We start from the raw sequence: 13,689 nt of genomic DNA, 5'->3' as shown, positions 1-13,689 counted from the left end.
TTCTTCTTGGATTGATACCTTCATCATTAGGTAGTGTCCTTCCTTGTTTCTTGTAACATTCTTTATTTTAAAGTCTATTTTAACTGATATGTATATTGCTACTCTAGCTTTCTTTTGATTTCCATTTGCATGGAGTATCTTTTTCCATCCCCTCACTTTCAGTCTTATGTGTCCCTAGATCTGAAGTGGGTCTCTTGTAGACAGCATATATATGGGTCTTGTTTTTGTATCCATTCAGCAAGCCTGTGTCTTTTGGTTGGAGCATTTAATCCATTCACATTTAAGGTTGTTATCAATATGTATGTTCCTATGACGATTTTCTTAATTGTTTTGGGTTTGTTTTTGTAGGTCTTTTTCTTCTCTTGTGTTTCCCACTTAGAAATTCCTTTAGCATTTGTTGTAGAGCTGGTTTGGTGGTGCTGAATTCTCTTAGCTTTTGCTTGTCTGTAAAGCTTTTGATTTCTCCATCGAATCTGAATGAGATCCTTGCCGGGTAGAGTAATCTTGGTTGTAGGTTCTTCCCTTTCATCACTTTAAGTATATCATGCCACTCCCTTCTGGCTTGTAGAGTTTCTGCTGAGAAATCAGCTCTTAACCTTATGGGAGTTCCCTTGTATGTTATTTGTCATTTTTCCCTTGCTGCTTTCAATAATTTTTCTTTGTCTTTAATTCTTACCAATTTGATTACTATGTCTCTCGGCGTGTTTCTCCTTGGGTTTATCCTGTATGGGACTCTCTGTGCTTCCTGGACTTGGGTGGCTATTTCCTTTCCCATGTTAGGGAAGTTTTCGACTATAATCTCTTCAAATATTTCCTCGGGTCCTTTCTCTCTCTCTTCTCCTTCTGGGACCCCTATAATGCGAATGTTGCTGCATTTAATGTTGTCCCAGAGGTCTCTTTAGGCTGTCTTCATTTCTTTTCATTCTTTTTTCTTTATTCTGTTCTGCAGCAGTGAATTCAGCCATTCTGTCTTCCAGGTCACTTATCCGTTCTTCTGCCTCAGTTATTCTGCTATTGATTCCTTCTAGTGTAGTTTTCATTTCAGTTATTGTATTGCTCATCTCTGTTTGTTTGTTCTTTAATTCTTCTAGGTCTTAGTTAAACGTTTTTGCATCTTCTCGATCTTTGCCTCCACCCTTTTTCCGAGGTCCTGGATTATCTTCACTATCATTATTCTGAATTCTTTTTCTGAAAGGTTTCCGATCTCCACTTCATTTAATTGTTTTTCTGGGGTTTTGTCTTGTTCCTTCATCTGGTACATGGCCCTCTGCCTTTTCATCTTGTCTCTCCTTCTGTGAATGTGGTTTTTGTTCCACAGGCTGCAGTATTGTAGTTCTTCTCTCTTCTGCTGTGTGCCCTCTGGTGTATGAGGCTATCTACTTGACTTTTTTTTTTTTAATTAAACTTTTTAAAAATGTTTGAGGTCATTGTAGATTCACATGCAATTGTAAGAAATAATACAGAGATCTTGTATGCCCTTTTTCCAGTTTTCCCAAAATGTAACATCTTGTAAAGCTATAGTACAACAAGTGTATTGACCTTGATATAATCAAGATGCAGAACCTTTTCATCACCATACGGGTTCCCTCCTGTTGCCCTTTTATAGCCATATCTACTGCCTCCCCTTCACCATCCCAGGTGCTGGCAACTGCTAATCTGTTCTCCATTGCTATAATTTTGTCATCTTAAGAATGTTATATAGATGGGATCGTACAGTATGCAGCCCTTTGGAGTTACATGTTTTCACTCAGAATAATTCCCCTTAAGATTCATCCAGGTTGTTTCATGCATCAGTAGTTTGTCCCTCCTTTGACTTAAAAGAAATTTTTTAAATTGTGGTAAAGTATAAAAAAATAACAGAAAATTGACCATTTAAATTTAAGTGTAGAGTTTGGTGGTATTAAGTCCATTGACATCGTTGTGCTACGTCACCATCATCCATCCATAGAAACCTTTGCATCTTGCAGAACTGAAACTGCCCTTTAAATAGCAACTCCCCAATTCCTCCTCCTACAGCCCCTGGCAGCCAGCCTTCCACTTTCATTTCTATGAATTTGACTACTCTTGGTACCTCACAAAGTGGAATCATACAGTATTTGTCTTTTTGTGACTAGCTTATTTCACTTAGCATATATCCTCATGGTTCAGACATGTTGTAGCATGTGTCAGAAGTCCTTCCTTTTTAAGAATGAATAATATTCCAATGTATGCTTGTACCACATTTTGTTTATCCATTCATCTGGACACTTGGTTGCTTCCACCTTTTTGCTATTGTGAGTAATGCTGCCGTGAACATGGGTTTGCAAAACTCTCTTGGTGATTTCTTTTGGGTATGTACCCAGGAGGGGAATTGCTACATTATATGGTAATTCTATGTTTAATTTTTTTTTAACTGAGTATATGATAGAATAATGATGGCAGCTGACATTTATGGATTCTGTCCTAAGCTGGGGGTTGCCAGGAACAGAGTCAAATTTGAGGACACTTCAAGGAGTGGGAGTGTGTGACCAGGTTGCTGGGGAGGGGCAGTTATGCAGCAACAAGCAACACCCCCAGCATGGGCTAAGACACAAGAGTGCTTTGTTCTGTGTCTGACCACCATATTCCCAGCTTTCAGCTAAATCGCCTCATCTTGGGTTTTCTGAAGGCAGGCACAGCTGCAAGACACAGAACAGGGGCTTGGAAAGAGGAAGCCCTGGAATCTCTCTTCTGATCAGGGACTCACATTTTCCTTGCAGCACCACACTCTTGAACTTGATGGGGGAGGGGGACTTGGCCAATCAGGGCACTGCATTCCTGACTGTGTCATTGGTTCAGGGGTAGGCACGTGACCCAGTCTGGACCAGTGAAAATCCTCTGGAGTTGCTAAGCTGATGGGAAGAGGTCTGGAACTAGGAGGCCATCTCGCCACTCAGGGCGACCTTCCTTAGAGGGAGGTCCTCTTGTTGAGGGGGCCCTGTGTTTAATTTTTTGAAGAACAGCCATACCGTGTTCCATAGCAGCTGCACCATTTTATCTTTCCACCAGCATTGTACAAGGGTTCAAGTTTCTCTACATCCTTGACAACACTTGTTTCCTCTTTTTTTCTTTCTTTCTTTTTTTTTTTGATAGTAGCCATCCTAATGTGTGTGAGGTGGTCCTCCCTTGACTTTTAAAGGACACATTTTTAAATATGACCTGTGACTACCTAATATATCACTTGTCTCTAGCTTCATTATCAAGATTTAAATTTAGTAACTCCATGAAGAAACATGGCCATTATTCTCATATTAAAGTTCAGTTTTCTTTGGTTCTTTCATTGATCCTAGTGGTCGTACCTCTAGCACCAGAGAGTTCTGAGCACCCAGTGGTCATGCGTATAATCAGTACATATGAAGGGCTTGTACATCCCTATGGCCCAGCACAAGGCTCACTCCCATTCTGACTAAAGATATTTGTGCCTGTATGTAATTGTAACCTGTTGTCCAAAAGTTCAGCCTTTAGGCTTCTTGACACTAGAATTTGAGGTTAGGTCAGGGGTAAAGAATTATTTAGATCTCCACAAGCATGTACTTTTTACCCTAAAAAAAAAAATCTGTAGGAACAGTTATGGAATACAAACACAAGGGTAGTGATTATATGGTCAGGTAATACAGAGGATTTCAGATCCAGTGTGAATACATTTGGTCCAATTATAAGGTACTTCAGTAGTCTTCAAACTTTGTGGTGAAATGGAAGGATTTGCAGGATGTATTTTATTTTCCCATCCATAATTATGGGAAGATGAAATTTAAAAGTCCAAAAGTAAAGATAAAATCTGCTATGAGATTGGGAAGAGGAACAAATGGCATGTACTAGCATTTGCTAGAATTCTGAGTTTCAAATTGGTCTGTTCCTAACGGGTCTTTTATCTCCAGGGGTGTTTCTACAGAGCATGTTGTGACAGTGGTTGCTGACCCAGTTACGTGTGGTGACGCATGGCACGACTATGCACACAGATACCATAACCCAAAATAGCCAACGCAGCAGCGATGAGAGTGGCTGTCAGTAGATGGGAGAATATTGCTTGGGCTTTGTTGTCCTAACGTTACACTTGCTAGTAATGTAATGGAGTGTTAATATTAGCTTGGAGTGGTAGAGTTAATGCCTTATGGTGCTAGAAACGCAGATTGTTAAATTACACACAGACTCTAGACACATCTTATGAATGTAAATTGTTGAAAGGAAGTTAGATGTTCATGTTGCAGTTTGGGCAGGTAAGGAATAGGACTTGCCCTATGAACTACTTTTCCAGTACTATCTGGGATGACAATAAGGGAACATAATTGTGGCCTTCATGGGGTGACGATAGATAAAGAGGATGCAAGGGCTTTGGAACCAAAAAGAACTGGATTCATTTTCTGGCTTTACCAGTTACTGTGACTTTGGGTAAAAATGTAGCCTCTCTGGACCTCAGTTTTCTGATCTGTGAAATGGGCATAAGGAAAGTACAGGGTATATAAGGGAGAAATTAAATTAAAAGTATATGAGAAATTATATGTATATTTAACACCTGGAGCTACACAAATGGCAGTTGCTATCATCCATTATTTACTTATTGGTTGGAAAATAGGATTATAATGATTTAAAAAGTTGTCCAGCTATATAGCAGTCAGTAACTAAGCAGTTAGCCCACTTCTAAACTCTGTAAACCAAGAGGAAAGTTACCCATTGTAGTTTAACTTCTTGGATTAATGGGAATGCTGGAAGAAAACATTAAATATAGGAACAAATGTGCAGAGAAAGGCTTTTTCACATAGCCCAGCTGTCAGATACCTGCACAGACTGCTTATCCTGGGTGGGTGCTGAAGTATGGGGTATTTTATTACATAGAGTAACAATATGTCATTGTTGACCAAACGTGTGTTCCTGCTTCTGCACTGCTGTCCTGAGCTCTGACAGTGTGAGATTTAGGCAATGGTGGGAAAAATGGAACCCAGTCTGGCTTTTCCTGAGCCTTGCTTGCATCTTACACACTGCAGGCAGGGTGCTTGACACTGAGTACTCCTTTCAGCCTGTGCCCATAGGATGCTGCTGTTATTATCCCCTTTTCCAGTCAGGAAACTGAGGCATAGGTCAGTTAATAGGTTCCAGGACTCAACGTCCTGTTTCCAAACCCATATTCTGCTACCTGCCATAGGTAGGCTGTATTTATTTTGTCCGTATTTTATTTTCATTTTTCACATTTTGAAGGTATATCAGAAAACCAAATAACCCTTAGTTATTATTTTGTTAATTAACAAAAACAGATCCTTGAGAATTTTGGGGGGGAGATTAGCTATTTTTAATTAAGCGGTATCTGAGGAATATTTTACCATACTACTTGGAGAACAATTACTACGGCCAGTATTTAATTAAAATACCTTGTATATATACTGTTGTTTTCCTCCAGAACTAATTTTTTTTTTAAATCAAGTATATTCTCGAATGTACTTTAGTTTAACATGAAACATGGGTTTTTTGGTCTACCAAACGAACGTACTTAGGAGGTTTGTAAGGAAGACTTTATTTTAGTATTGCTACTGTCTTCACTTCCTTTTCTTGACTGAAAAAGAAAGATTTGTTTTCTTGCCTGATGTGATAAGCACGTTTTGCCAAATTTATGCACGATTAACCACTTACTATTAAAACTTTCTTCTGGAGATACCCGTATAACTGTGTATTTCCTCCCATACCTAACTGCTTGTTTCCAAAGCTTTTAATGCCTCCTTGTCTCCTATGCCTTTATCTTTTTTGAATTTGAATTAGGTACTTCTCTGCTACCTTTCACTTGCTCTTTTTCTGTGCCATTCTTTCTCTTGCTACCCTGTCTAAACCAGGCCCTAGAGAAACAGAAAGAATACATTGGCTGCCTTAGGAGTGAGCGGGACTCGCTCAGAGAGGAGCTGGCCGAGCTGAAGGCAGCAGTGGAGACGGGAGAGGTACGTGAGCTCCCCCGCGCGCCAGGCCCTCACTGCTTTGTTCCTCCTTCCTTCCGTCCTGTCCTCTTTCCAGCCTGAATACAAAGCACAGTGTTCACTCCTCAGCCCAGATTTGGTAGGTGTGAGTCCTGTCTCTGCAGAGCTAGATTCCGTGTAGCTAGTGCTGACCAGGTGTTCCCGTGACAGGCATGTGTTGTCGCAGGGTCAGTTGCCTCACTACCGTGTCCTCCTTCGTTGGGGGCCGTTCTTTGTCATGGTGGGTTTCTTCCTCTCCGCAGAAACATGGCTTAGTCATCATCCCCGACGGCACTCCCAACGGTGACGTCCACCAGGAGCCAGTAGTCGGAGCCATCACTGTTGTGTCTCAGGAAGCTGCTCAGGTCTTGGAGTCGGCGGGAGAAGGGCCACTGGGTAAGACACTGGCCACTGTATTGACTTGGATTAATGCTGTCCTCTTGGACTTCCAGCTTGTTCACATCCTCTCTTGGAAAAGAAAAACACATCAGGGCTGTCTGAGCCTTATCTAGATCCCTAACGGGAAGAAATCTGGGCATACTGTCTTCAGACATCCTTGACCTTGGGAAACCAGCATTGGGGTCATTGACAGGCAGTAAGTGTAACTGTAAGGCCCCTGGTTGGAAGCACTGTGGGTGTATACATGTTGCTTTTTCACTTAAATACAACCTTCTGCAAAGAGATAATCCAGCACATCCATCCGGGGGAACCAGTGGGCTGGTCAGCAGCTTCCAGAGTACATGTAAGTTTCTTCTTCCTGGAGCATCTGGTTTTCTGTTCTGCTACTCATGCCAGGATTCTGTAGCTCTTTGCCACTACATTTCTTAAGGCAACAAACAGACAACCAAGAAGATATCAGAGGAGTGTTATTCCAGAGCAGGGCTTCTGAGCCTCTTAAGGGCTAAGCCTCTTAAATTTGACCCCTTGAGAACCTAATGACACCTGTCTCAGGAAACCACTCAGATGCCCATCTATTGCCTCCACTAAGATTCCTATTCTAGAGAAGAAGAATGGCACAAGTAGATACTATATCATCAGCTCACTTTTATATTAAAAAAATGATCTTTTTTCCTTCTTTGTCTTATTTTCATATATATGTAGGTTTCCTAGAAGAATAGATATACTATAATATAAAGGGGGGAGGGCAGCCAAAAAAACGTTTTAAGGGCACATTCTCTAACGTACAGAATTCTGGAAGTGTAACTGTCGAGCACTTTGATAAAGCAGAGGATGCTGGCAAGGTGAGTGAGAGCTGCCATGGGGAATAGACTGCCACGGGCAGCTCACATGGTTTTCTCTGCCTGATGGGAGGTGCCGAAACATTTGGCCATGACCTTGGTGGATTGTGGGGAGTGCTGGGTGGGTGTCAGGTGCTTTTGTAAAAAACTCATCTGTAGGTGTCCAAGGGGCCTATTTTAATGCATGTTGGGAAGAAGCAGCCCTCCCCTCAGGCCAGGAGCGAGCCCTAGCAATCCTACTACCAAGCCTCAGATGGCTTTTTTTTTTTTTTTTAAGATGTTGGGGGTAGGAGTTTATTAATTAATTTATTTATTTTTGCTGTGTCAGGTCTTCGTTTCTGTGTGAGGGCTTTCTCTAGTTGCGGCAAGCGGGGGCCACTCCTCATTGCAGTGCGCGGGCCTCTCACTATCGCGGCCTCTCCCGCTGCGGAGCACAGGCTCCAGACGCGCAGGCTCAGCAGTTGGTGGCTCACGGGCCTAGTTGCTCCGCAGCATGTGGGATCCTCCCAGACCAGGGCTCGAACCCGTGTCCCCCGCATTAGCAGGCAGACTCTGAACCACTGCGCCACCAGGGAAGCCCCTCAGATGGCTCTTGACGGCCCACACCTTACAGTTGGTCCCCTTCCCTCCCCTGACGAGCTCTGTGGGCCTCTCCTCCTTCCATCATTGTGCTCCTGTTTTCTTTGCTCCAGCACCCCTCTCAGGCCCATTCTTAGCCCCTGCCTGCTCTCCCATAGTTTGTTTTCTCCTGCTAAGGGCTTAAGAGCCTGTGGGAGTACCCTTGGCTTCGAGTTGTCTATCTACTGGTAAAACTTGCAAATTTTTGAGACAAGGAAATGATCTTTGTACTTCATTTTGTCTTCAGATGGAAAATCACTGCTCTTGGGAGCAAATGTTTTATTTAGTGCCCTGATAAATATCAGTTGTGTGGAAATATGTGTTGAGTAATTAAGTACTTTTCCTTTCACCATTAAAGCCTTCATGTCTTGATATTCAGAGCTATGAACTATTTATCAGATAATGTTTGCTGTTTGTGAATTTGAAGAATTATTTTAAATTGTTTATATACTACAACATTACAAATTTTTCATTTGTTTTAGATGTAAGGCTACGAAAACTTGCTGGAGAAAAGGAAGAGCTACTATCACAGGTAAAGAAAGGTGTTCTTCTCATTGGAAGGGGATGTTAATTGTAACTGACTAAATCATATGGTAAAATGTTAGCAAACTAAAATGTACACTAGAAAGAAATGTGCTTGTTTCAAACATCACTACTCAAGTAAGGGTTGAAGGATAAAAAGATAATTCATCTTTGTTGTCTCCTGTTCTTTAAAAATAAAATTACAGGACACGAAGTTTAAGGAGTCAAATAGTTCTAAAAGCCTGTTCTGAAGACAGAAGTGCCCTGCCCTGCCCTCTCCCCGCCTCCAGCCCCGACCATCCCGTTTGGTTCCTTTAGCTGATTCTTGTGTGTACCGCCCTTGTATGCTTCTATATAACATGCTTATGTTGCTTCTTGATTGTTTTGTTTAAGGCTGCTCTGTTGACATCCCTCTATGGGACGTAAGGATTTATCTTTCCTTCATCCCCTCTCCCTACCACACGCATGTATACTTTCCATCCCCACATCCTCCTAATAAAGGAGCAGTGAGATTCCAGTCTGTTTACGTTATCAGGACTCTGTAAACACTGCTCACAGTGGAGCCATGGAGCATTCTAGGATTCATCTCCTTCACAACTCCTTAGTTCGCCTGAAGTTAGTATTGTGGTTTTTCTTGTCATTTGCTTGGTTTCCTATGTATTTGTTACTAATCTAGCTGCGGACTCTCCAATAGTCGTTTCAGTCCACTCTTGGTGTTTTCAGATGCATCAAGTATTCCCTCAGTTCCATCTCTTTTGGTTCTTGGTGCATCTGACTCACCCCTTGTGAACTTAGAGGCTCGCTCCCCCGGGACAGAGACGTGACCACCTTTCACCATCATCTAGAGTTTCCTTTGCCTGTGCTCCAGGCTCGAGCAGCATCTTATGCCTCCCTCCTTCTGTGTCCATTCTCTTATTCTGGTACATCCCCCAGTAGCTTCCTGAGGAAAGAGTTTTGGGGCTATAAATTTTTCTTAACTTTGCAGGACTGAAATGTCTTCATTTTGTCCTCTTACTTGATTAACAGTTTGATGGGGGTATAGAATTCCTCATAGTAATCATTTTCATTCTTTTTTTTTTAACTTCTTTATTGGAGTATAACTGCTTTACAATGGTGTGTTAGTTTCTGCTTTATAACAAAGTGAATCAGCTATACATATACATATATCCCCATATCTCCTCCCTCTTGTGTCTCCCTCCCACCCTCCCTATCCCACCCCTCTAGGTGGTCACAAAGCACCGAGCTGATCTCCCTGTGCTATGCGGCTGCTTCCCACTAGCTATCTATTTTACATTTGGTAGTGTATATATGTCCATGCCACTCTCTCACTTCATCCCAGCTTACCCTTCCCCCTCCCAGTGTCCTCAGATCCATTCTCTACATCTGCATCTTTATTCCTGTCCTGCCCCTAGGTTCTTCAGAACTTTTTTTTTTTTTAAATAAATTGCTTCATTGTCTTCTGGCCTCCTGCACGGCTATTGAGAATTTCAAGGACATTTTGATTTTTGATCTTTTGTCTATGACCCGTTTTTCCCTCTCTGGCAGCTTGTACCATACTCTCCTTTCTCCCTAGGGTTCTGAGATTTCAGTGATGTGGTTTGGAGTTTTGCATGAATGCATTTATTGTGTGTGCTTCTCCAGGCACATGTAGCTGCATAGGTATAGGCATGGAGTGGGTAGAGAGATTTTACCAGGTGAGCATAATAGGGCAGAGGAAGTGAGGGCTTGTGCGAGAGAGTGATGATGATGGACATGGAGATTAAACTGGGTAAGGAGGTTTGAGGGAAATCCAGGAAGACATCAAGGCACAGCAGAGAGAAGATGGAAAACAGTGGACTATAGGTGCCAGTGGGGTTGAAGGATTTTTGGAGTTGGGTCCAGAGAGAATGAGCTGGAAAGATCAAGAGTAGTGGTTAGAGAAGATACATGGAACTGAATTCAGTAGGGACTGCTGTTGTCTAGTGGTGAGATCTAGTATATGACGGTGGGAGCGAGAGGCTGAGGGCAAGGTGGGATAGGTGGCAAGATCCTTGCTCCAGAAACTAGAGATCCGTTGTAGGAGAGATCCTACTTAGATGTATTTTGAATTTGCCAACAGTTAAGGCAGGAGTAGCATGGAGAGCATGTGAGTTAGGAGCTAAAATGGTGACGAAAGAGTGGGGAGATGGCAATGATGAGGGGGGGTTAGTACTTATAATCTGAAGCGATGCGATTAGGAACTGCATTAGGAATTCAGGGAGGCTAAAGGGAGAAGAGTTTGTAACAGCAAGGAATGCAAGAAGAAACCTGATCCATTCTCAGGCTCAGGGAGAGGAGGGCTGAAAGGACAGCCAGGCTGCAGAGGAAGCAGGCCCCTCAGGGGAGGGCAGGTCTCTATTAGAGCACGGATGGGGTAATGGGGATGCACAGAGAGGGTGGAGGATAGTCCAGAGGGTGCAGTGCAAGAGTATCAGGCTTTGGGAAAGGTGAGGAGATGAAGACAGAGTAGGGCTTGTACCGGGCCTTTTGGGAAGGAGTGCAGGAAAAGGGAGGACAAGCCTTTTCGAGGTGGACATTGAACAGGAATGATGGGGATGATGAGATTAGTCCCGGTTGACCCGAGGCAGATAGTGATGTCGTGGTTGAAAGGGCAGAGTTGTCTGGGAAGCACAGATTTAGTCCCAGTGCCCAGCTCACCCTTTCTCCATCAGGGGAGGGGCAGACCTGGTCCGAGTGCTGAGCTTTCCCTTTGACCCCTGTGGATGGAGCCGAGGACAGCTGGGGAAGCCACCTGGAACTCTGAGCACGCAGACTCACCTTTGACCCCTGATGATGAAGGACGCAGGAGGCGCAGGGATGCTTGGTCTTGGTCCAGAGGTGGCCCCCTGTAGGAGTGGGCAGACTTACTCTGATTTGTGCTCCTTCCTGGATCTCTGATGATAAGAGTTGTAGGCATTTGGAGAAACACTTTGATTTCTGATTTGGGGGTGGTGAGGGGGATTAGACCTCGGGACAGATATTCTTATTGTTTCTCTCATGTTTTTCCATCCCTTTTTGTCTCATTTGTTCTGCTTTCTAAAAGATATTCTCAACTATATCTTCTCATTTTTATTGAGTTTCTATTTCTGCAGTCATTTCAAGGATGCAGATATTTTCACTTATCTCAGAGGGTATTGATAGGCTGGTTGGTTTGCTTCCTGATTCTTTTTTTCTATCTGCATAGTTTGTTTCCTTCCAGATGTTCTTTTATGTATATTTAGTTGGTCTTCAGTTTAAAAGTAGAGGACTAAAATGCTGGTGGGCAGCTCTAAGCTTGTGGGTAGGGCTCGTCCAAGTTTCTGTGAAGCTTGATGTGGCTGGGTGTCTTATTGGGAACCTTAGATGTGGTTATGTTGGTCTTTTATTTTAGGCTAGTCAGAGAGTTCTAAAGAGAGAGATCCCATCCTGTAAAGAGAGAGATCCCGTCCTGTAAAGAGAGAGATCCCGTCCTGTGCCTGAGCTACAGTCCTAGCTGGGTGTGCAGTTTGGGAACTGAGGGTGGACCAGAGGCCTCAGCATGTAGTTCATTTCTGTCCGTCTAATCTTATTTTCCATATGTGAGACCCTTGTCTCCAACTGGGCCTTCTTTTTTCCCAACCCAAAGTCCCTCCTAATTTTATTTTTTAGTTTATTTTGTAAATTAAAAAAAAAAACCTTTATTAGGTTATAACTGGCATAAAGTAAGCTGCACATACTTAAAGTGTACAGATGTACATACCTAATATTAGTTTCCAAGGGCCGCCATAACAAAGCACCACAAACCGGGTGGCGTAGAACAGAATGTCCTCTCACCTCACAGTCTGGAGGTGAGAAGCCCTGTGTCAGCAGTGTGGGTTCCTTCTGAGGCCTGTGACGGGAAGTCAGTTCCAGGCCTCTCTTCTAGCTTCTGGCATTTTGCTGGCCATCTTTGGGGTCCCTTGGCTTGTAGATGACATTCTCTGTGTTAGCACATCTTCCCTCTGTGTCTGTCTGTCTCTTCATGTGGCATTCTTCTTATAAAGACACCAGTCATACTGGACTAGGGGCCCACCCTATTCCAGTGTAACTTCATCTCAACTAAGTGCCTCTACAGTGACTGTTTCCAAATAAGGTCAAATTCTGAGGTACTGGGGCTTAGGACTGCAAAATAAAAATTTGGGGGGGACAGTTTAACTCACAGCAATACCTGTGAAACCATCACCACAATCAAGATGGTGAAAATATCCATAACTTCGCCAAAGTTCCTGTGTCCCTTTGTAAACCTTCCTTCCCCTCCCAGCTCCCTCCCTCTGTCCAGGCAACTGCTGATCTGCTTTTTGTCCCTTCAGTTTGCATTTTCTGGAGTTTTTCACACAGCATATACTCAGTTTGAGATTTACCTTGTTGCTGCACGTATTAGTAGTAGGTTCCCTTCTTTGGCTAAGTAGTAATTCCATTGTATAAATCGACCGCAATTTACTTATCCTTCTCTTGATGGACATTTCAGTTATTTCTTGTTTTGGGCTATTAATGAATAAGCTGCTATGAATGGCCTTTACTTTGGGTAAAATAAGGTAGATTATGTAGCCGAACTCAAAAATATATTTCCAATTATTTCTGTATACATTTTTTCTAAATAAGAATATTTAACCTAACTCCAAATAAGAAACTTCTAACTGCCCATGAATTTTCCATTTTTAATAATAACAAAAAGAAACCCCTAAGATGTACTTTTCCACAGACCTACACAAATAATAAAATACGGCTGTTTTAACTGGGACACCTGGTCCTGGGGCTTGCTCCTTTTGATAATTAGTTCGTACCTCATCTCCAGCACCTGACCACAGCGTACCCCATGGCAGGCACTCCAGGAAACAGTTTCTGAATGATTTGTGGCCTTATTCTAAGATATGGCCACCAGGCCAAGCACCTGTTTCATATGAGACTGGATCTCACGGATAAGCCTTTACTTCCTCTTCAGATTAGAAAACTGAAGCTGCAGTTGGAGGAGGAACGGCAGAAGTGCTCCAGGAGCGATGGCACAGCAGGTGACCTGGCGGGCCTGCAGAACGGCTCGGACCTGCAGCTCATCGAAATGCAGAGTAAGGCTGGGCCCCGGGCTGCCACTGACCTGCGTGGGGGTGTCCGGGGCGTGGTTGTGAGCAGGCTGTTAGAGCCTGTGGTTCTGAAGACTGGTTAGTTCTCAGCTGGACTAGAAAAGCCATTCTGGGCAGTCATGGAACTGAAGAGGTTTCTACGAGGCTGTGTGCTTCCTGGGGTGACAAGGCCTGAGAGGTAATGCTCCCCCCGCTCCTTGGCAAAGTGATTTCTAGAACATTTTGCAAATAGTGACATTATGACACTATCCTTTTCCACATCCC

At 43.1% G+C, this 13,689-nt stretch overlaps 1 protein-coding gene across 2 annotated transcripts in view; it reads left to right on the top strand.

The window, feature by feature from the left end:
• LRRFIP2 (LRR binding FLII interacting protein 2) overlaps positions 1-13,689 on the top strand; it is a 122,200-nt gene that overhangs the window by 103,736 nt on the left and 4,775 nt on the right. Inside the window, exons 21-24 of one of the 2 annotated variants that reach the window (XM_082637805.1) lie at positions 5,838-5,939; positions 6,218-6,350; positions 8,293-8,342; positions 13,290-13,410. In XM_082637805.1, coding sequence (XP_082493931.1) covers positions 5,838-5,939; positions 6,218-6,350; positions 8,293-8,342; positions 13,290-13,410 — 406 coding nt within the window. The remainder of the gene's footprint in view (positions 1-5,837; positions 5,940-6,217; positions 6,351-8,292; positions 8,343-13,289; positions 13,411-13,689) is intronic. The other variant, XM_082637804.1, reaches the window with a different exon arrangement.

The sequence above is a fragment of the Mesoplodon mirus genome (genome assembly GCF_964341445.2).
Source record: "Mesoplodon mirus genome assembly, chromosome: 12".
In the NCBI taxonomy this organism is placed as follows: Eukaryota; Metazoa; Chordata; class Mammalia; order Artiodactyla; family Ziphiidae; genus Mesoplodon; species Mesoplodon mirus.
This window is presented reverse-complemented; position numbering and strand designations above follow the sequence as displayed.